Source organism: Silene latifolia, chromosome 11 (genome assembly GCF_048544455.1).
Source record: "Silene latifolia isolate original U9 population chromosome 11, ASM4854445v1, whole genome shotgun sequence".
NCBI lineage: Eukaryota > Viridiplantae > Streptophyta > Magnoliopsida > Caryophyllales > Caryophyllaceae > Silene > Silene latifolia.
Window position 1 is genome coordinate 163,989,027 of NC_133536.1, and position 24,624 is coordinate 164,013,650.

At 38.0% G+C, this 24,624-nt stretch overlaps 1 protein-coding gene and 2 non-coding genes across 5 annotated transcripts; all 3 read left to right on the top strand.

Annotated features, from left to right (window-relative positions):
- The first annotated feature begins 348 nt into the window (after positions 1-348).
- Positions 349-455, top strand: LOC141615819 (small nucleolar RNA R71). The gene has a single exon (XR_012530215.1). It is a non-coding gene; the product is annotated as a small nucleolar RNA R71 (small nucleolar RNA).
- A 6,730-nt stretch (positions 456-7,185) lies between these two features.
- On the top strand, positions 7,186-7,292 carry LOC141615899 (small nucleolar RNA R71). Its single transcript, XR_012530286.1, has one exon. It is a non-coding gene; the product is annotated as a small nucleolar RNA R71 (small nucleolar RNA).
- Positions 7,293-13,872: 6,580 nt separating this feature from the next.
- Positions 13,873-24,354, top strand: LOC141612035 (uncharacterized). Of its 3 annotated transcripts, XM_074430732.1 has the most exons (12): positions 13,873-14,078; positions 14,292-14,402; positions 14,589-14,747; positions 15,274-15,501; positions 15,645-15,713; positions 16,438-16,868; positions 16,953-17,063; positions 17,335-17,822; positions 20,997-21,165; positions 22,653-22,892; positions 23,686-23,820; positions 23,944-24,354. In XM_074430732.1, exons 2-12 carry the CDS (start codon positions 14,303-14,305, stop codon positions 24,073-24,075), a joined length of 2,262 nt encoding a protein of 753 aa, XP_074286833.1. In that variant the 5' UTR covers positions 13,873-14,078; positions 14,292-14,302; the 3' UTR covers positions 24,076-24,354. The 3 variants fall into 3 exon arrangements, with proteins under 3 accessions (XP_074286833.1, XP_074286834.1, XP_074286835.1); XM_074430733.1 differs by lacking the exon at positions 15,274-15,501 and having other exon boundaries at positions 13,924-14,078; XM_074430734.1 differs by lacking the exons at positions 15,274-15,501; positions 15,645-15,713 and having other exon boundaries at positions 13,924-14,078.
- The last annotated feature ends 270 nt before the right edge of the window (positions 24,355-24,624 follow it).

Here is a 24,624-nt window from a genome sequence, read left to right on the forward strand (position 1 = left end):
TGAACCAAAAGGAGTTGGACCATCTCTCTCAACTTCTCGATCTCATCTGAGTTTTGAACAGGAATTTCGACTTTCTCCTTGGAAGCTTCAGAAATCTCGAGCTTCTCGAGACGGGTAGAAATGGAAGTTATAAGTGTCACAACAGCAGTCATTTCTTCACTTTGCTTTCGTGATTTTCCACGTGAGCTTCCAAACTCAGCTCTATGGACTGCCATCTCCTCAATAGTGTTCCAACCTTTACTTTGACCGGTATTGTTTTGAAACCTGCCATTAGCAGCTGCATCCAAGATGACCTTGTAATCATCATATAGAGCGTTATAAAATAGGTTGCAAAGATACCATTGCTGAAAACCATGGTGAGGAACAGCTCGGACCAAACTTTTGAAACGTCCCCATGCTTCACAAAAATCCTCATCAGCTCCTTGCTGGAAACTTGTGATTTTACTTCTCAAGGCGTCAGTCTTTGAAAGTGGGAAGTACTTCTTGTAGAAGGCTAATGCTAGAGATGTCCAGTCCGTGACTCCAGTTGCCACCCTATCAAGGTAGCGGTACCAATCTCGCGTTGAATCCTTCCAGGAGTATAAGAACATCAACCCCTTTACTTCATCCTGAGTCACCCCAGCTGGTATAGGTATGGAACAGCAGTAGTCCGTGAAAATCTCCATATGCTTCAAGGGGTCCTCATCTGGTAGACCAGCAAACTGATTTCGCTCTACTAAATCGATATAAGAAGAACGAAATACGAAGCTACCCATAGTAGGGGTAGGTAATTGGTACCCCGTCGGAAGATGGTGTTCCTTTGGCTGTAGATTATCATATATTGTAGCCATAATTGCCAAAATGAGAGTACTCAAGTCTTCCTCTCAAAAACTTGTCTTCTAACTGTGCAAAAAGCAAAACTAGAAGCAAAGGTAAGCAACGGTCTCAAGGAACAAAGGTTCCTTGAGACAAGAAAAACAAACTAAAATAAAGCAAACAGAATTACACCGTCTCCCCGGCAACGGCGCCAAAGTTTGATACCGTCGTTTAGTACCAAAATTAAATTTATAATTCCAAACTAAAACTATAGCTAGTGATAGTAAGGGTCGAACCACAGAGAGACAAGGTTGATTTTGTTTGCTATTTTTCAGTCTATAAAAGTAACAATTAATTGGGGGGTTTTGAATTTGGTTGATTAACTGGCTAATTGCTAAAATGAATATTCTCAACAAGATAAAAAGGGGATCGGGAACTTCGGTTCACCATGGCAAAAGTCAGGTCAATAAGGTAGCAGAGGTCTTATAATACGGTCTCAGGGAATATAAGCTAGCCTTTCGATCAAAGCTCAAATAACCTCACGGTCTATTAATTCCCTAGAATTTATCAAAGCTTTCGCTCAAGAGAAATTTCAAATCTAACGATAATTCAAATTACCAATCTTTCAATCTAGTAAAGAAATTTATCAAAAGATAACGAGGCCGATACGGAAGAACTCATACTACAAAACAATCCTAATTCAATATCATGGCTCACCTCGTTCCCAATCAAAGAAATTACCTACGCATAATTATAACTATTCTAACTTCAAAATTAATAATAAAGAACAAATTTGACATAATGGAATCGAACTAAAACAAAAGAGAAGAACTCAATTGCTGAAATTAATTGATGAAAATAAGAATCAAAATAACAAGGAAATAAGGAAGAGAAAGAATTGCATAAAAAGCTTACTAATTGAATTCGAGCACAAAGCATTCAAATCCAAGGTTTCCGTCTCCAAGCTAGATCTAAAACTGAGTTTTTCCAGAATGAAAAGCATAACCTAAAAGTTGCTGCGTTCTACTGATAAAAAGATACTGAAAGTTAATTACAAGTTGGGCTTTTAAAAGTCTAACACGAAGAGAAACGTGTCAGCTCGAAAACTGGTCGATCGACCGGTCAGCACGGTCGATCGACTGAATATGCGGAACAGTAGCATCTGATGAGCTTCAGTGGTCGATCGACCTCACAGCCTAGTCGATCGACTGAATATGTTGTGCAGTGGCTCTCTTGTTCCTTCCAATCAACTCTTCACTCCTTTGCACGCATCCCAAGGTGAGTGAATACGACTCTCCTTCTCTTTGGCTTCCTTAAACTTGCCTCCGGAGGACGAATTAGGCTTGATTTAGCTTACTTCTACTCGTTCCTACAATAAATCATAGAAAATGCAAAGTAAACCGTTTCGGGAGAAATAGTAGCCTTAAGCTAACAATTATGCATAGAAACACGTGCCAAAACCACAGATAAAGTGTATAGAAAATGCACGTATCAGTCAGCCAATGCTGAGAAAGCATGGCATCCAGACTCAGTAGCCTCTCTCCCTAGAGGTACTGCAAGTCACGAGGCCAAACGGGGATGAGGGAACGGGCAAGAATGGTGGCTATGCCACCGCAGGCAATGGTTCCCGTCTCCTTCTTCCCCTGGCTCTGAAGGTACTGGGCGGTCAAGTAAGCTATGTTGAGGGTAAAAGGACCCTCACAGTCGATATTCAGGTAACCGCCCAGGATGGAGAGCTCGGTGTTTGTGATGTTGTTCGGTTCCTTTCGGCCGAAAATAGTGCTCCCCATCAATCTGAGAAAACAACGAACAGCGGGGAGGTGGACCTGTTGGAGCTTTCGCTCCTGAAAAGTGGTGTGGGCCAGGGTCCTCCAAAGCTGACGGGAGACCCTCCTAGGGGCGGCAATCGCGCCCGTAGAGGTAAGGCCAAGTAACCTACCAAACTCCCCTATGGTCATCGGAAAGGTCCGGTTAAACAACCGGAAGGACGCTGAAGAACTAGAGGGGTCAGCATCGTGTGCCCCTGAGGAGAAGGTAAAGGAGCTGAGAAACTCGAGGCGCAGCTCCAGAAAAGTGCGGCCGCTCATAGTGATGAGCCCGGCCATCCCCGTGCCCCGTAGTAAGTCACAAACCGACTCGTAAATGCCTAGTCTCACAAGTGCCGTTTTCTCTAGAAATCGGGAAGGAACATGCACACAGCCTAGCAGGTTATAAAATTTCGTACGATGTAAAGCGTTAACAAAATGTACCTGCGGATAATCTGGGTGAGAGTCGAGGGAAGTGTCCCCTCGGTGTGATCGTGTGCCGAAGTAGAAGCGGCAGTGAAATGAAGAGCGAAGAAGTAAGAAGTAGAGGTGGTTGGGGCTGGCGCAGAACGAGACTGTCTACGACCCCGGCCTCTGGAACCCGAAGTAGTAGCCCGTGCAGTGACGGAGTGAGGGACCAGGGCTGCTCTGAAAGCAGCTGCTGGCGAGTCCACCACAGGAGTAAAAGCAGTGGCTGGTGTAGGAGTAGTGGCTGCTATGGCCACCACTGAAGAGGAACTAGCAGCAGTGCTAGCAGTGGTAGTGACCGTAGAAGAAGTGACAGCCTAAACTGAGCTAGCAGCAGAGCTAGCTGGAGCAAAAACTGTACCGACAGCTGAAACTAGGAACACTGGAGCTGCGGTAGTCACTAAAGTGGAGACAGTGGCAACAGCAGGGGCCACTGTCTCAGACAGAGACGGGCTAGAGGATGAACTAGTAGAGGGTAAAGAGCTAGAATCCATCCTGTATACAAAGGGTAGGGGGTATGATAAGAAAACAGCGGCTAAAGGTAGCTGAAATAGCACGAAAAACCAGCAGAAACAACATGCGAAAACCCCTACCAGTCAAAAATTCCGACTTACAGCACACAATTCCCAACAATTCCTCAAAAATTTCGAATTACAGCGTGTAAACAGCGGTAGGGAATGGGATAGCAGGTAATGACAGCAACAATTAACAACAGCAACAATTAACAACAACTGAGGTTAATTAAATCATGGCAGCATATAAACCCGTCTGACAGTCGAAAAATTCGACTTAAACAGCCCTAATCGCGAAAATCGTGTAATAATCGAAATAAACATGCAACATTCAGCGAGGAAAGGGGATATATCATCAAGCAAGACAAATAAGGGCCAATAAAGACAAGTAAAGTCGAAAAAGTTCGACTGTCCCAACAAATTCGAAACCCTAATTCCAATTTACCTCAAAAAATTGCAAAAATAATGAAATCAAAATGCAATGAAGGTAGAGGAATCACTTACTTGATGAATACAACCTACAAATTGCAAATAATCTTCAAAGAAACAAGCAAAATAGGCAATTTTTGTTCGAAAAAATCGCAAACCCTAGCCCTTCTTTAAAACCGTGAAAACGAGCACAATCAAGGGGGAAATTAAGGGGTTTTGAAAGATTAATTAGAAAGCAATAGATTGTAGGAGGCGGATTTGGTGATTGAGCAAGAAAAAATGGGGATTTGGGGGAGTTTTTATCGCAAATAGGGAAGGGGTTAGTCGAAAATTAGGAGAAAATGAAATAGAAAGCAAAAGAATAGAGTTTAAAGTAAAACTCCCTGCGTCCTGTAAACCACTCGATCGAGGACTTTTGATGACCCAGTTGCTCGATCGAGTAGAATTCTACTCGATCGAGAAGTCCCACTTATTGCTTTACTCGATCGACTAAAGGAAACACTCGATCGACCATTTTTTCACTCGATCGAGTACAAAAAGTACTCGATCGAGCTCTTTTCTCGCGTAAGCTCTTGAATTTCGTCAATTCTTCCCTTAGAATGCGTAAAACTTCCCCAAACCTTCATAAAAACACGTGCAAAAATATCCCAACATACCAAATATGCATATAAACAGTCTATAGTCTTAAATCTACGCTAAAAACAGTCTATAAACTAATTGTCCTAATAAAAAGCATTAAAACAAATTCAACGGAAAATTCAAAAATATCTATTACAAAGTGTTACACGGGGCATTTCCCCGCTCAATTCCCAATGCAATTCAGTAGCCCCTTGGTGGGGTCCTGACTGGAGGACGTCATCTCAACAACGTTGATTGTCTTCTTCAACTTCCATGAGCATGAATTATCATTAGAGACGGTAGGAGGGGAATAGTTCACATCCACATAAGCACGAACTTTCCTCATCCTTGCTCCTCTATCACCGTCTTTAGCATCCTCACTTCCAGTTTGATTGACATTGATCGCACCATGTCCCTTGACAGCTCCTTCATTGTTTTTATCTGTACCTGCAGCAAGGAAAACAGACGAACTTTCCTCCTTTTTGCTCTCAGTCTGAGGCGGAGGGGTAACAATTGCAGCACAATACTCCAAATTTTCAACTGGAGTGTCAATAATAGGGTCAATAGAAGGGAGAGCATTGCAAGGCTGAGCTTGCATGGGGGCCCTCCGGGACTTAGACTGATGAAAAATCAGCTCCTCATCCCCTACCTGAAACGTCAAAGTCTTCCCCCCGACGTCGATAACTGCACGGGCAGTGGACAAAAATGGTCTCCCTAAAATAATAGGGGTGTGTGCATCTTCGGGGATGTCTAAGACAACGAAATCAATGGGAATAAAGAACCTCCCGATCCTCACAGGTACGTCTTCTACTATACCTAGTGGCCGTGATATACTACGGTCGGCCATCTGGACTGTCATGTTGGTGCAACTCATCTTTGTCAAACCAAGCCTCTTAGCCATAGACAATGGTAAGACACTCACGCTAGCGCCTAGATCGCATAGGGCGTTATCAATCAAATGGTTACCGATATGACACGGAATTGAAAAACTACCCGGGTCCGACTGCTTAGGAGGTAACTTATTTTGAAATAGGGCTGACCCCACCTCAGTCAAAGCTACGGTCTCACTATCACTAATACTCCTCTTACGCGATAAAATTTCCTTTATAAACTTAAGATAAGAGGGTACCTTTGTCAGCAACTCAGTGAACGGCACAGTGACTTCCAAGCTCTTCAGAAGTTCGACAAATTTGCCGAATTGTTGAGTAGCTTTAGTATTCTGCAGCCGCCTCGGGAAGGGAACCGTGATAGGTATCTCGAGTCCCTTGTTTCTCTCTTCCAATGTATCTTCAGGAGCAAGTTATGTATCCTTTGGACGCTTCTTACCTCTCGAACGAGGTCTTTCCGGTGATTTATCGCTTAAACGAGCACTAGCAGGCTCTCGAATAAGCTTCCCGTCATCAAAACTACTCGATCGACCAATATACCCATTCGCTCGAGTAGAATCCTCAATAATATCACTCGATCGAGTGAAATTTTCACTCGATCGAGCAACTCCATTTTGCTCTTCACTCGATCGAGTCGAAAAACTACTCGATCGACCAGTCTGCTCTTCCTGTTTACTCGATCGAGTGGAAAAACCACTCGATCGAGCACTTTCTTCACTAAATCTGCTCGATCGACCTCCAGAAACCAGTCGATCGAGCTCTTGCTTTGCCGTGAGCTCACTTTCTTCGACAGAACACTGTTCATCATCAGTTACAGCTCTCCTCGGGTCTGATTTTTGTATTTCCGGTCCCTCATAAGAACGATCGCTTCTCAGATTTATCAAGTTTACTGTCTCGTGTGGATTCTTCTCATTTTGAGTCGGTAATTGACCCTGCTTCCTTGTGGACTGGTTCATGGCTAGTTGGGCAACTTGAGTTTCAAGTGCCTTTATGGACTCATCTTTCTGTTGATCACTCAGCTGAAATTGCTTTGTAAAAGCTTGCAACATAGACTTAAGTTCACCAATTTCACTCACCCCACCGGAAAAGGATGCACCATGGTTAGGAGGAGTAAAGGAAGGAGGCTTTTGAAAGCCTTGTTGATTCTTATGTGGAGGAACATAAGGCTGTTGTTGGTGCGGAGGAGGAGTAGGATTAAGCACATTTTGACCAGTCCACCTCAAATTGGGATGGACTGCCCCTTGATTATTGTAATAGGAACCTCATCCTTGCCTATATTGCTGAAAGGCAAGGACTTGTTCCTTCTCTACAAGACAGCCAACAGCAGTGTGGCCATCATTACTCCCACATCTCTCACAAGAAACGGTCTCTCCTCTAGTAAGAACATGGACCGTCTGAGGCTCCCCAGCAGCTTGTAGCTCCAACTTGTCAAATCTAGCATTCATGGTCTCCAGCTGAGCCAACACCTGCTTATCAACTACATAAACTGTTCTAATCTCATCCCTCGGGTTTCCATACTCAGCACTGTGATTTGCCATCTCTTCAATAAGGGACCATCCCTTATCATCATCTGTATTCTCCTGGAATCTTCCACTAGATGCCGCATCAAGTATGGCTCTTTGGTCGTCATACAACCCATTGTAGAACTGATTAGCTAGAAACCATGGGTCAAAACCATGGTGAGGGATAGACCTCACCACCTTCTTGAATCGCGACCATGCCTCATAGAAACTTTCATCGGGAGCCTGTCTGAAACTAGTAATCTTGGCCCTCAGCAGATTGGTGCGTTGTGGAGGGAAGTATCTCTTGTAAAATGCAAGAGCAAGAGACTCCCAATCAGAACCCCAAAGAGCCAGTGCGGTCCAAGTCGATCGACCACTCTCCCCGGTCAATCGGCTAAAGAGAAAGGAAATAGAACCTCCTTAATCTTGTCTTGAGTTACCCCCTTAGTGGCGGGGATAGTAGAACAGTAATCGGTAAAGGTCTCCATATGCTTCCTCGGATCTTCACCTGCCACACCTCTATAAATATTTCTCTCCACCAGATTGATATAAGAAGGACGGATGTCGAAAGTATTCCCATCCTCGATCTGAGATTGAAACCCTTCGAATAGAGGATGCTTTAGGCACCGAATGACTAGAACGTTTTGGCATCTTTACTTTGTAGAAATCGGACTTGTCTTCGAAAAGAGAGTGATGTAGCTCGCTCGAAAGTACTCAAGTCGTCCTTTCGTGATTTTCTCTGCAGACGGAGTCTATGCCTGAATAATCTCTCGGCTCAATCACCAAACTAATTCAAACCTGTCGACCCGGGCATAAACAACACTGAAAGAAAATGAATAAGAACTGCCTCAAGGAATAAAAATTCCCTGAGACGGATAAAATAAACGGAACGAAACAAATAGGGCAATTGCCTCCCCGGTAACGGCGCCAAAATTTGACACGTCTGTCGTGTACCTGTCAAAAATAAACTAACTAAACTAACTATATAGCTAGGGAAGTCAGGTCGATCTCTACAGGGAGGCAAGATATTTGTAGTAGTCCGTCTATTTGGTCACAAATGGGGGGGGGGTTGTTTGAATTGTTATCTAAACTACGAGTTTTAAAGGAAAGAGAAATAAAGGGCAAGAGCAGTAAAGGCAAGAAATGAGATTAAACTATCAGATAGAGAGGGACATGTCAAGATTTCGGTTCACTACGGTAGTCCAGTGACTCAGCGGTAAATGACTCAGACGAATTAATGTAAGACGGATGCTGAAAGGTCCTTTCGGTCCACTTTCTATCATAAAATACCACTAACTTAATTTTCATTCTCGTCAGGGTAGTCTACTGTTCATAGCAGGCCTATTTAGTCCAATCTCTCGATCTAGGATTAATTTTAGCCAGATTAAAGGTTAACTCAGAAGTGTGCACTCAACTAAGTCGAATAAATACAATTAAATTGCTATGGTGACGGAGTCTTATAATCAATTCATCTAATTCATTCACTACATCGTCACATTCCTACCGCAGATCCCCTAATCCCAACATGAAAGGGGTTTAGCTACTCATGTCGCTAATTAAACTAACAGCAGATAATTTTCCAGCAGTAACCATTATGAAATAACAATAAAATTGCATAAAGAGTAAATTAGGGCAGAAGAATAAATGCAGTAAAACGAATGATTAAAGCAAACAAATGACTAATTATTATTAAAGGAAGAGAAAGGAATTACAATCAAGCGAATCCGGCGTAAAGAACACAAAATCCGAGTGAAAATAGATCCGAGAGCAAGGTTACAGTGAAGAGGAATTAGCAACGCAGTAAAGTTTACAGTAGAAAGTTTAGATAATGAAAGATAGATCCTAATGACCTACTAAAGCGTGCTTAAATAGCAAAGTAATTAAGTTTAGCGAAATAAACATAACACGGGCTGTTTTAAAGCCCATAACAGCGAAACCACTCGATCGAGTGGATTAAAACCACTCGATCGAGCAAACACCTCAGCAAATCTACTCGATCGAGTAGAAAGTTACTCGATCGAGTAACTCGTCTTTCTGCAGCTAAGGATCGAGTAGAATTCTACTCGATCGACCATCCTGGGACGTAAAAACCACTCGATCGAGGGGTAAAACTGCTCGATCGAGTACTTTGTCTTCATTTCAGCTCAAGTCCGTCAACGACTGCCTCGTAATGCGTGCCATGACACTTCCAACGTAGTATCTCACTCTGGAAAAATCTCATCTCCTCTAAATGCATGCAAAAAGGACGAAAAAGAGTACGATTCCACTACTTTCGCGTTCATTTCTACAAAATAGACAAAACGAACCAAAGTAGCCAATTCGGGGCAAAATACTATAAAAACAGTATGAAAATGCATAGAAATACGTGCTGAAATAGGCTAAAAAGACTATATAAAAAGCACGTATCAGCCTTCAACTCATCCCCAAATTTTAACTCGTCCCTCTCATATGGTCCATCCTCGCAATCCTTCTCCCCATGACCAAACAACTCACACTCGTAACAATAATTGGGGAGTCTTTCATACTTCACCTTAAATAAGACAACCTTCCATGAACCTGTTCTAATTTCTACCCCCTTAACTAGAGGTAGATGCACATCATGTATAATCCGCATTATGACTGCCCACTCCATCCCCGGACACAGAGCTTCATCCACCTCATCAAATTCCCCCAACTGACCCCCAATCCTCCACAAATTTTCAATATTCGACCGTCCCTGCAGTGGAAGATCATTAACCCTCGCCCGCATTGGACCATGAAAGAGCGATGTATCAGTCATCTTGCCATCTAAATTAGGCTCACTAAAGCACAAACATGTTTATCAAAGTGTCAGGGTTGCCCTTCTACAACACGATCTTTATCCTTCACATTCGAGAATCAAAAGACAAAGATTTTACTTTTCACATTAACTAGTATAAAATTACTTAAAGTTGCATAACCCATAAATTTATCATTAATTTTTTTTTAATTATATAAAATTACTTAAAGTTGCATAACCCATAAATTTATCATTAATATATTTTTCCTATGACATGTCCTAAAATTACGATGAAATAAATTTTGAGACAAATTCACTACCTCCGCTATTAATATTTTACTCTTATTAATGAAACAATAGTAATAAAACATTTCACTACTTGCCTATAATCATTGTTACTTTCACTACTCCCGCCGTAGTTATTGTTACTGTCACTACTGCCGCATTAATATTGATAATTTCATTACTCCCACCGTAATTATTGTTACTTTCACTATTGCCGCATTAATATTGATTATTTCACTACTCTCGTTGTTGTTTCTACCACTTTCACTAATCTCGCTGATAATATTGTTACTTTTGCTATTCAAATGAGTGATTAATTTGATTACTATCATATAACTATATCCAATGTTACTACAATTCTTTTCTTTACTGATGAAATTACTTTTACTACTTAGGCATGCAATTTTAAGAGGATTATATATTTATATAAATATATTACATATATGCATTAAATCAAATCGAAAGAATTATGCAATCAATACTATATATTAAATCCATAAACCAAAGGACTTCAATGTAATTAAAGAAAGTTATACAAATTAATTATACTATATAGTTTTAAATTAATAGCACTGTGTGATGGACCCGATTAAGGGATCTCAATGCAAATATTATATAGTTTGGATTAAAATTAAATTATATAGAAGCTTGGTAATTTTCCTAAACATTTGTAAGATACTAAAACATGGTCACTTTCCTTAAAATAAAATAATTAATTAAGATGGTAAATTTCAAGGATACTAAAAGAAAGAAGATGCTTGATAATTTTTCTAAATATTTATAGAAGACTAGAAGATGGTCAATTTCTATAAAATAAAATAATTAATTAGTATAAACATGCACACTTATGGTATTAATTATTATCATCATAAAATTATATATTAAATTTAAAATCTATGCAATTTTATTAAACTTTATAGTTTATTAGATGTATATAGATGTTAATTATTTAACATACAAAAATATAATAAGTAGGTTAAAAATAATTCAAGTTAGATTCCACAATATATAATATTGCATAATTCTTTCGATTTGATTTAACGCATATATGTAATATATTTATATAAATATATAATCCTCTTAAAATTGCATGTCTAAGTAGTAAAAATAATTTCGTCAGTAAAGAAAAAAATTGTAGTAAGTTATATGATATTAATTACTCATTTGAATAGTAAAAGTAACAATATTATCAGCGAGATTAGTGAAAGTGGTAGAAACAACAACGGGGTAGTGAAATAATCAATATTAATGCGGCAATAGTAAAAGTAACAATAATAACGGCGGGAGTAGTGAAATTATCAATATTAATGTAGCAGTAGTAACAGTAACAATAATTACGGTGAAAGTAACAATGATTACGGGCAAGTAGTGAAATATTATTACTATTGTTTCATTAATAAGAGTAAAATATTAATAGTGGAAATAGTGAATTTGTCTCAAAATTTATTTCATCGTAATTTTAGAATATGTCATAGAAAAATATATTAATGATAAATTTATGGGTTATACAACTTTAAATAATTTTATTTAATAAAAAAAATTAATGGAAAATAGAGGTAGCTCGGGCGAAGCCGGGCACCAATACTAGTATTATATATTATGGAATCTAACTTGAATTATTTATAACCTACTTATATTATATTTTTGTATGTTAGATAATTAACATCTCTATACATCTAATAAACTATAAAGTTTAATAAAATTGTATAGATTTTAAATTTAATATATAATTTTATGATGATAATAATTAATACCATAAGTGTGCATGTTTATACTAATTAATTAATTTATTTTAAGGAAATTGACCATCTTCTAGTCTTCTATAAATATTTAGGAAAATTACGAAGCATCTTCTTTCTTTTAGTCTCCTTGAAATTGACCATCTTAATTAATTATTTTATTTTAAGGAAATTGACCATCTTAATTAATTATTTTATTTTAAGGAAACTGATCATGTTTTAGGTCTCCTACAAATGTTTAGGAAAAATACCAAGCTTCTATATAATTTAATTTTAACCCAAACTATATAATATTTGCATTGAGATCCCTTAATCGGGTCCATCACACGGTGCTAGTGATTTAAAATTATATAGTATAATTAATTTGTATAACTTACTTTAATTACATTGAAGTCCCTTGGTTTCTGGATTTAATATATAGTACTAGTATTGGTGCCCGGCTTCGCCCGGGCTACCTCTACTTGCCATTAAATTTTTTTTTCATTAAATAAAATTACTTAAAGTTGCATAACCCGTAAATTTATCATTAATATATTTTTTATGACATATCCTAAAATTACGATGAAATAAATTTTGAGACAAATTCACTACTCCGGCTATTAATATTTTACTCTTATTAATGAAACAATAGTAATAACATTTCACTACTTGCCCGTAATTACTGTTACTTTCACTACTCCCGCCGTAAATATTGTTACTGTCACTACTGCCGCATGCCTTAATATTGATAACTTCACTACTCCCGCCGTAATTATTGTTATTTTCACTATTGCCGCATTAATATTGATTATTTCACTACTCCCGTTGTTGTTTCTACCACTTTCACTGATCTCGCTGATAATATTGTTACTTTTACTATTCAAATGAGTGATTACTATCATATAACTATATCCAATGTTATTACAATTCTTTTCTTTACTGACGAAATTACTTTTACTACTTAAGCATGCAATTTTAAGAGGATTCTATATTTATATAAATATATTACATATATGCATTAAATCAAATCGAAACAATTATGCAATATTATATATTATGGAATCTAACTTGAATTATTTATAACCTACTTATATTATATTTTTGTATGTTAAATAATTAACATCTCTATACATCTAATAAACTATAAAGTTTAATAAAATTGCATAGATTTTAAATTTAATATATAATTTTATGATGATAATAATTAATAGCATAAGTGTACATGTTTATACTAATTAATTATTTTATTTTAAGGAAATTGACCATGTTCTAGTCTTCTATAAATATTTAGGAAAATTACCAAGCATCTTCTTTCTTTTAGTCTCCTTGAAATTGACCATCTTAACTAATTATTTTATTTTAAGGAAATTGACCATCTTAATTAATTATTTTATTTTAAGGAAATTGACCATGTTTTAGTCTCTTACAAATGTTTAGGAAAATTACCAAGCTTCTATATAATTCAATTTTAACCCAAACTATATAATATTTGCATTGAGATCCCTTAATCGGGTCCATCATACGGTGCTAGTGATTTAAACTATATAGTATAATTAATTTGTATAACTTTATTTAATTACATGAAAGTCCCTTGGTTTCTGGAATTAATATATAGTATTGATTGATTGATTGATTGATTGATAAGATTGTCAGCTTGTACCTTTTGAATTCCAAAGCCTGATCATAGGGTCAATCGCGGCTTTAGCATATATAGCCTTCGTTGTCCAGATCTTCCCCACAAGAATCACCTCGGCTTGATTATTTTTCTTAGCTTGTTGTCGTCTCCATCATCCCACACGAAGTCGTCCTCCGCACCCACAATAGCTTTGCCTTTGCGCTTAGTATTATGTGACCCCTCCATAGAAAGATGCTCTCGTGTATGTTTTCTTCTTGTAATGCAATAAGAAGCGCTGGGACAAAATACTAATAAGAAAAGAAAGAAATCTCACATAAAATCGCGAGAAAAACCTACAAAAAGCAAGAAGGTATCGAAGATGGAGCCTAGACGGATGCCCTTATAGGAAAAACCCTAGAGGATACGACCACTAGTACAAAACAAAATATTTATATATTAGCAAAAACTTGTCTTATTATTACACAAGTAGTATTCTATTTGACCCGTTTTGTAATAAAAATGAGTGAATTTGGAGGGAAGTGAGGAGACACATGGGTCTGTTAGCCTCTTGGAATCGTTGGTTGGAGCTCAAGTGCTCAACTTGAATTAGGCTTCTTCTCGATCACTGAATCACCTGAAACTTGCTTATGCAGGAACATTAATTCTCTCGTTGCCTTCTAATTTCGGCAAGTTTATTCCTCTCTTAACTCCTCCATTCTTCGTTTTCAACACCTTGATTGATCGATCGCACTTCAATTTTTATTCCAGTTACGTCGATTGTTAGGGTTTATTTTTGTCGGTAGAAATTGTAGTTTACTGTGTTGGGGTTTTAGCTTCACTGTTATACTTATGTTATTGCATTCGGAATTGAATGGATTAGTTGCGATTTTTATGATCAGGAACAAGGATAATGCCTCGTAAACCTAACTACGGATATGATTACGACGATGACAATGAGTTTGATGAGTATCAGGATTATGTGGATGAGGATGATAATTCTCTACAGAAAGGTTTGCATTTATTGTTGTAATCTCCTGTTTTATGATGTATTGGAAGTATTGGAAGTCGTAACCGCTTCATTCTTTGCTTGTTTGTTGATTATGTTATAACTTGGAAAACTTGGGTTCATTTGCTGCTGTTGGAGTGTACATACTTTTATGCCCAACTTATTTACGGACTACCATTTTAATGTGCAGGTGAAGCAGCTGCAGTGACTCAGGAGACAGTTAAGCTCGGAGTATGGCACTGCTCCATCTGTACGTATGATAATGATGAAAATATGACCTCTTGTGAGATATGTGGCGTTCTTCGTTTTCCTCCACCCAATACTGGCAGCAATATTGATAAGGATGCAGGTAAAATTGAATTTCATGTTTTCCTGTCGATAGGGTTTTCCAAGCGCTGTATTCATTTTGTTCTATATGTGTGGGATTTGAAGTGGCATCTTTGTTACAGTCCTTGCCACTTTTTGTGCGGTCGACCTGTGTGTCTGCTTTTTCCATGTATATGTTTCTTTCTTGTGTGAGTGTTGTTAACTCATGCCTAATCACTGTTATTGTTAGTAGTCAGTAAGTCGAGTGTTACTAATTGTGGTAAACTGGCAATAGATACCTATTTCTAGGTCCAACATAGGTGGATGAGGAGTCTGTTTTTATTCTATGTGATTTTCTTGCTGAAAGGAAGGAGACACTGACCTATGGGCTCTAAAAGATTTTGTCTACTAGTTAGCTCGGCTTGAATCACCAATGTCTGAGCACTACGTTGTGCTTCGAACTCTTAAAAAGTGATTTTGTGTACAACACGTGTCTCGCAATCTAATAACCTTTGAGTATAGGTTTTCTTGTTCAAAGTGGTCTTCATAGATAGATCTCTTTGCTGCAGTTTCTGGTGGCGGGGACAGAGATTATGGAGTATCCAAGTTAGCCAAGGCACTCTTTGCCTCAGTTCCTAGTCAGGCACCCAAAAGGGCTGTAGCTTCTCAACCTCAAACTTTTGTAAATGTCACTGGTGGTGGCAATGGATACCATAGTAACGAGAGCACTCAGCGGCTTTGTCATTTGCTCTCTTGTGGTCGGACTGATCCTAGTAGCCGCCCCCATACAACTATAGGTCTGCTACCTTTTTAGATGAATGATACCTGCATTGGATTAATGTATGACATCCTGGAAGGCTGGAAAAGTTAACATCATATTAAGATTGATTTCCAGGAGTTTATCTGGATAATTTTCTAATTTTTATGGGTTTTGTGTCAGCCCCCTTCAAGTTTGATATCCCGTCACCAGATGATATCATCTCCAGTCGTTTGAATTCATCAAAAAAAGGTATGGAATTTTAGGTTGATACCATACTAAAATTTTTGGTCAAATAGGCTTGTTTCTTATTTGAACAACTTGGATGTGATCCGTTTCGAGTCTGTTACTTATGTATCCACAGTTTGTCATATTTTTTTCTTTTCTTCTTTAACTTGCTTTTGTCCCCCTTTTATTCTTTCCACTTGTATCATTAGATGAATATACTCACCAGCATAGTAGAATTACACTTACGATTTTCAGAGGTTCAAAAGTGTCTAAGGTTCTGTTTGGGTGGAGGAGGTGGAGGAATTGTGAGGTGAGGGATAAGGATGCGGGTAATAAGATAATTTCCGCTGTTTATTTAGTAAATTGATGTGGAGGGAAATTGAGGGATCCATTTCCAGCCTACATGCTAAATTAAAACGTTTCCAGTATAGGAAAGAATTGTAAGAAAATTACCATCTCCTTTCCTCTTTCCCGTCAACCTATGTCCAAACTAAGCTTAAAGCTTGAGAATCCTGGTGTTTTGTGTTGATTGGTGGTCTAAAAATACTTCAACTCCTTAAAGTAAAAAAGAAAATAACTCTTGTCCTCCTGCTTTGCCTACTTCCTTGACTTGTATAGCTCTCACGAATCCATCATTTCTTCCTTTTCTCCCCGGTGTAGATTTCCTTTCAATCTTCTTAATCTTTTCCATAACTCTTGATTATAATGCATATTCAAGCTAATTCTCAATGTATTTAATTTTATTCAGGAGGTTCAGTGGCTCCACCAGGCTTTGCTGTAAAGAATGATTCCACACCGACAGAGTCTAGTGTGAGACAGACTGGTGTTAATACTGCATCGACAGGAAGAACAGTTCCTTTGGAAGAGAACAGTTTCTCCTCAACTTCAGATGTGTTCAGGAACATTGACGTCGTTGATGGTCTGCCAAGCTCTGAAAGATCTGATACCTTCTCTACAAGGAAACCAAAATCCAATAATAACATGGCAGAGAGTAGTTCTTTTGCAAGAGAAGAAAACCCTGAGAGTGTTTCCAGTGGCTTGGAGGATATGTCTTTGAACAGCAAGCCTGGATCCTCCAAACCTATTCTTCCTAAAAAGTCCCTTGCACAGTACAAACCTGAGAAGTGGATGCTACCTGAGAAAGAAAGCAGTCTAATGACTCAACTAAATCTTGCCATTGTGAGTTATCTTCTGTGAAACATTTTTTCTCTTGTGCTTTCTGTTTTTGAGCATACAAGTATAATCTCGCTTCCCCTTTCACAGGTTGGCCATGTTGATTCAGGGAAGTCCACTCTGTCAGGCAGACTCTTACACCTTTTAGGCCAGATATCTCAGAAGCAAATGCACAAGTTTGAGAAAGAAGCAAAGCAACATGTGAGTCATCAATAAAGCTCTTTTTCTTAACAATGGAACCCGCAGCCTTTACCTTTAGTGCACATTATAGTAAATTTGTGGGAATAATCAATAGCCTGTAAACCACGTACACAAAAACACCAGTCAGAGGGTGGTAGGCTCTGATTCGGGAGTGAATATTATCATGCCAAATTGCTTTTGCAAGGGTTTGAAGTTTGAACCCCATACCCATGAGTTATTCATTCATGTTTGTTTATTGGGAAAGGGCTCATAGGATACTTTTTTTTACTAGGGAAAGGGCTCATTTGCTTATGCCTGGGCTTTGGACGAGAGTGCTGAAGAAAGGGTACGGGGAATAACCATGACAGTTGCTGTTGCTTATTTCGACACTAAAAATTACCACGTGGTTTTGCTGGACTCTCCAGGCCATAAAGACTTTGTCCCAAATATGATCTCTGGAACAACCCAAGCAGACTCAGCAATTCTTGTTCTAGATGCCTCAATTGGTGCATATGAAACGGGTATGGATATTGCTGGGGGACAATCACGGGAGCATGCACAGCTTGTTCGTAGTTATGGTGTTGATCAAATTATAGTTGCTATCAACAAAATGGATGTTGTGGCATACTCACAAGAACGATTTGATCTAATTAAGCAGCAGGTTGGATCTTTTCTTCGTCATTGTGGTTTCAAAGATTCTTCCGTCTTCTGGATTCCTGTCAGTGCAATGGAAAATCAAAATCTGGTGGCTTCTGCTTCTGATGTACGTCTAAATTCGTGGTGAGTGAACTGCTATGTTTTTTACACTATTGCTTTACAGTTCTTCAACTTTCTGTTATAGATTGACTCATTGGCTCATTGCCCTAGCATTGGATAACAAAATGCGTTGAGTTTCCCACCTACTGTATTTGCAAATTATTCAGAATGGAACCTGAGGTTTCCAGGTCATGCTTAAGAACAATCATTAACTAATTTCAAGTTGTGATCCAATGACCTTCGAAGTCCATTCTTAAGTTACAAATAAGTAAAGATCATAGAAATAATTTCGGGCTATATTAAGACTGCTGGAATGTTTTCTATTGGAGTATAAGATGTACTCTTCAAAGCATGACCAACAGTATGTTTGGATACATAAATTACCTCAACAACCTCTGGATTGATAATTTTCCTCTCGGTGACTTTTCTTTAATTCTATGTCTTTAAGGCCTCCATCCTTTTTTTTGTTGATTTCAATTTAAACTTTCCTCTACTGTGGCTGTGGCACTTTTGAGGGTCATTTATTCTTTTTTACCAACTTACCACTCAAATACATCTGAAATAATGCTGCTTTTGCTTAAATGAGCACTATTTTCATTCAAAGGGAGAGCTGGAGAGTTATTGTTTATGCCGTTGCATTTCTGCATTTCACACACCTAGTATCTAAATTTGAGAAGAGCCGAGACATCCTTACTCAAGCAGAAATTATCGTAAAGTCTGCACACCACGCTTAGTGGGGTTTATCAGATCACTCCGTTGTTTTGAACTGGCAATTTCAGACGATTTGAGAACTTTGGGGCTCAACTTGTTCACAGTTCTAAAATCTAGGTGGTGTCTTCAATAAGCCATATAGCCTTTGGCTCCTTGTTTGAAGGCAACTATTTTAACTCATTTCTTGGTTATTTAGGTAAAAGACTTTCTGTGTAAATATTTAGAAAGTATTCCCTTCATAATCAAACATTCTTCCCATTTGCCTATTTGAGGTTAAAGTTTCAAAAATTTACAACTAATATGTTGAAGTATATAAATTATAAAATCATAATATGATACTAACATTTACATTTGTTAACGCAAATATCTTTCACAAGATTATATGTTCACCCGAAAAAAGCATGGTTACTGGATTCACTTAATTTCCTAACGAATCGCTAATCAATTTGCATGAATTACGTCGTGTTATGGTGTTTGGTTATAGTTTTATCGAATTATGCTGCTAGTGAATTGCGTATTCGTATTAAGAATTCGAATCGGTCGTATTATGATAACCATGGAAAAAGTACTCATAATATACACGAGTAAGTGCCAAAAACAATGGTGTCAGTGTTATCTATCATCTTGGAGACTGAAAAGTCAGAGGAGGAATATTAAATTAGGGAGGGTGTATAGTAGTAGAGAATCACAAATTCTCATTATAGACGGGAGATATCCGTTTTATAGACGGACCACATATCCACCCACTTTAAGCATTAGACAAGCAACAAGTTGCATGGTGGGCCCAAAAATGTCACCACTTTAAGCATATTTGACCCGTCTTTCACGTTAGACGGATATATCCGTCTATAGTGAGACTAATTGAGAGAGGACAATGAGTCCTCTAATGAAGAACGTGAAACAGTAGTCTTCCGATTAACTAAGTTCTCTGAACTCAGCTAGAATTGTAAACTTGTGATTTGCCAATTTTCGTAAAAACTAGCGATTCACCAGTTTGGATTGTTCGCACCCAAAAAAAAAATGGCGGATTGTGCCTTATAAACTTCCGATTCAATTTGGCTCAGAACGCTAACATTTATAATAACAATACATCAATGCCTTATAGGCTCCCGCCTATGGGAAAAGTGTGCATGTTTAGATGTACTCAACCTTATTCTTGTTAGAAACTTAGAACGCAAGAGTCTGTCACTCCGACCTGGATAACCCAGTATTATGTACTCAAACATTCTTGTTGACTAATTATTACTTTACAATGTACAAAGTGCAAAAACTTTAGCAAAGTCATTTTTCTTTTAATCCAAAGCATGGTATATTTCTGGGACCATTGAAACTTGAAAGAACTATCATTCACCCTAGAAAACCGTATCTTAGTAACCAGTCTTGCCATTCAACAAGCCCATGCTGTTGTGGTCACCATGCCTTTGCGCTGCAGGCTCCGTACTAGCAACCGCGCTTCAGATCCAGAAGCTTCACCTTGGTGCTACTATTTGCTACCACAAACCTTTCCCAAACCTTCCTCGATTGACTAAAAGGTCCCGCGACTGACACCTGAAAAACAACTTTCAAGGTCTCGTCACTTCGGTGTATCACTTGAGCCACGCAATAGTTTTAGCAGTAAAGTTGCTCTTTAGTGTTTGAGGTTGTATCAGGTCACCAAGACTAAGACATTTTCTAGCTATTTGGACTCTTCATTATGATTATATATTACTTGTATTCTACCCGAGTGCGCACTAAGATTAAAGTTTATACCAAAAACTTCAATTCAGTCCAGAACGTCATCTGGAACTGGCAGTCAGATCAACAAGGATATATTGTACCCAATCCATGTAACATTGTACTGGACGATTAACACCTTGACGCTTGTAGGGCTATTTGATTATTATTCTCCGCATTTGTTTGCCGGGCAAGCCAAGTTAGTAGCTTGATTCAAAGAAAATAATTTGATTTTCACTCCATTATAATTAGTTTTTATATTTTTACTACTAATTGATTGATTTTTTTTTTGTATCTAAGTTTGTATAAACAGAGAGAAAAAAAAAGTTTTTCTTGTTTTATGACTTTTATACCTACCAGTTTAGATCAACTATTTTTCGTGCTCCCCTTCCTTTTTTTTCCCGTTTTATTCTCTCATTGTATTTTTAAGTGTGCCACTAGTCAGTGACGGTTCAAAAGATGATTTATGTCAGTTAACCCCAAATCGTTTTGAGATTAAGGCTCTGATGTTGTGGTGGTGGTGAAGTGGGCTGTTAATTTCTTCTTGTAAATTTCCATATGCTAGCTTGCTGTGGACATAGCAGTATAAATGTTGTATGACCATTAATGGTGAATTGTGACATGTGAGTGTTTGCATATCGTACTTTCGAAAAGTTGGGTGCGATTATCATCAATAAATACTACGTATCAAATATAAACAACAGGCACTTATGGAATGACTTACGGTGAAATTATGATAAAACTCCTGGGCTAACTAATTGAGATGATTTGCAGGTACGACGGACCTAATCTTTTAGATGCAATAGATAAGCTGCATCCTCCTAAAAGAGACTACGAAAAGCCTCTGCTCATGCCTATTTGTGATGTTGTCAAGACACGGTCTACGGCTCAGATTTCTTCATGTGGTAAATTGGAAGCTGGAGCTCTTCGAAATGGATGCAAGGTATGTGTTTCTGCATGTGATTAAGAATATGGGCGTAATCATCTAAATCACGCTCTCCTAGAATATTGGATATGTATTAGTGGAACACAAATACTATCTTACAACCAGTTGTATAATAGTATTGTACAACCGCCTCCTCAATTTTACAAGTTATTGAGTTTAATAATTATTCTGTTAAGCTCAATAACTTTGTACCATAACTCGATAATTTTGTTAATAAAACTCGATAATTTTGTTAATAAAACTCGACAATTTTGTAACAAAGCTCAACAACATTGATTAAGTTGTATATACAACCAGTTGTATAATACATTAACTGTTAGTGGAATAGGCTTTGTTACTTGAAGTCTTCACTTTTGTTGTCATATTTGTCTGACGTGACGCTAAGGATATAAGTTTGGAATCCATACACTATCCTTACTAACTTACACTTCTAGCACAAATGCAACAAAGGGGTCTGATGACAGAACAAATAGGGTGATGGTGCATGAAGTATTTAGTAGGATTTGTATCTATTTTAAGCATGTCTTAAACATATCTCTACTTCACTTGTGAAAACTCTAAATATTTCATTAACAACAACATTAGCCCAGTGCCTCAATGGCTCGCGCAAATTGCAAGGTTGGGGGGGGGTCGAATTTACGCAACCTTACCCCTGTGTTAGCAACACAAAGAGATTGCTTCCGAATGACTCAAGATGAAAATTGCGTCGAGAACTGCATTGAAGGACCACTACTTCACAAGAGCAAGAAGCACATCCACTTTAGTGAGCCATTTTGATTTATTCCATCATAATCACCCAAGAATAATGAGTCTCTGGCTCCACTGGAATTCAATCTTTCGGTTAAAATTAATGTTTTAAATTTTAAGATATGTCCCTTTATTTGTGTCCTTATTTTTTGACTGGACCCTCATGTCCCAAAACGAGGAGTTATTTGGGCATGTTAAGGATTGAAAACTCCTGGCGAGTTTTTTTTAAGACACCCAGATACATGTTAGTACCCATGGTATTAGATCTCGGCTTGGGATTTTATCTTGAAATCGCTTGTGGCAGCCTTATCAGTTATCACACCTTCTCTATAAAACCTTAATAACTCGAAATCGGTGGCGATGTTTTAAACCATACTAGTACCGGAGTCTTGAGTGACTTAGAAGTAGGAGTGCAGTACACAATAAATTATGAGGTTCGGAAATGTGTTGTCTTATAAAATTCTCGAGTCGCCTTAAATCTTGTGATTTTCTGTTTTTAGTGGTGTCGAAGACTCACTATTCTTCATCTTTGGAACATGATTGATCAAAGCAAATTGGCTCATGAAACTATGTCCACTTCTGACACTATTTATTCTGTGCAATGTTTTGGTCATTCATAAACCACGTGCGTGCTTTTAACATGGTGTAATGCTTATTGCTTAATACATCCTAAATCTGCTGTGTTATATCATGAATTAACTATAACTATTTTATGATCACATTCAAATTGGATGCAGGTTTTAGTTATGCCCTTGGGAGATGTAGCAGTTGTACGCTCTATTGAGTGCAACTCCCAGTCTTGTACCGTCGCAAGGGCGGGGCAGAATGTTGCTGTTGTTCTACAAGGAATTGATGCTACTCACGTCAAAGCAGGGGGGGTGCTGTGTCATCCCGATTTTCCTGTTAGGGTTGCTTCTCACTTAGAGTTAAAGATTCTCGTTCTCGATGTGAAAATCCCGATCCTGATTGGTTCCCAGGTGAGTGTTAGCTCTAGTTGCCAGTATGACTTGATTCCAAATGTGTCGCTTCATTTTCTGTATAAAACAGTTGTTGCTTTCCACGGCAGCCGAATATACTTTCTATAGAGCATGGTTACCAGATTCGTTATGAATACGACCTTGCCTATTCGCGAATCTCTCTTTCAGAATGTGTGTTATAACTTATATGTATTTTCAATAAGCGACCATGATAGAATTCGCTCTTAACGATTCGTGATTCGTATATAGGGTACCCGAGCGAATCCGGTAACTCGTACTCCCTAGTCCCTACGTCTTAACGGATAGTTTACATTTGCTTGATACACGAAGACCAACAATAAATAAAATACCCTTTATGCCCTTTTCCCTTTCCCTTTCACTGTCCCTTCGCTCTCCATCTTAATTCTTCATCCCTAATCAAATTTTTATCCTCTCATCCTACGTCTTTTTTACCATCTTCCAACTAGAAAAAAACCCGTAATTTTATGGATTTTAAAATTTAAAATTCTTTTCCATCAGTAACATGCATCCATATCTTTTTTGAAAGGCCTCTTTATTCTTATTCTTTTTAATATGAATCCCTTTTGTATTCTTCTATTTCCTATTACGATTCTTTCTCTTCTGTCAATTGTTAGAACACGTACACTATTTTGACCGGGACAGAGGGAGTAACTTTGTAGCAATTTTTATATATTTTGAGATGTATGGATGGATGATTATTCGTAGCATTACTGTGAGAATGACTTGTATAAAAAACAAATATAGTTGCTAATCATGCGGATTGAAATGTTAGGTGGAATTCCACATTCACCATGCAAAAGAAGCTGCTCGAGTTGTAAAGATCGTGTCATTGCTCGATCCCAGAACCGGAAAGGAGACAAAGAAGGCACCTCGCCACCTTTTAGCAAAGCAAAGTGCTGTAATCGAGGTTAGTGGGTTAAGCATTGATCCAGTTGTGAGTGTTTCATCGAGTCCATGTTGGAAAAAGTTTGGAAATTCGAAACCCTGTTACAAATTTCAATAAATAACAGTTACTCCGTATATTTTTCAGGTAGCTTTGCAAGGAGAAGTTTGTGCTGAGGAATTTTCCAGCTATAAAGCTCTTGGCCGAGTTTTCCTACGGCAATCAGGAAGAACCATAGCAGCCGGTGTTGTGACCCGAGTATACGAAGATCAAAAGTGAGAAGGTAGAATGACCTAGTATTTGTACATAAGCTCTCAGTTTCTAAATTCAGGCATAGTTAGACACACACAGCAGTCAAATGAACTGTCAGGGTATTATTTTAAGCAATTTGATACAGGTCAGAAAATGGCAACACGTTTAATAGTTGCAAGTTTTGTAATCATCGGTGAAACATTATTTTCGAATGATGTATTGATGGTGGCATGACCTCAACTTCTGTTACGCTAAATGCCACCCTAACTTGTAATTATGTCTATTTCAACGGTTTTTTTTTCTTAATTCCGATTTGAGCAATTCTACAGAATCTGTGTATGACACCCTTAAAAGTAACTACGGAATACTTTATTTTTGGAAAGTAACTTAAACAAGATAAAGTTACTTGAGAACTTGAAAATTTAAGTTTCTTTTCACGAAAAGGCTACACATACACATTTTGTACACAAACCAATAGCTACGTGACACGTGGCAAACCATAGTTAGCTAGGTTAGATTAATTTAGGGTTAGGTCAGTCATTTTGCATATTTAGTTAATTAATTTATGGTTAGTTT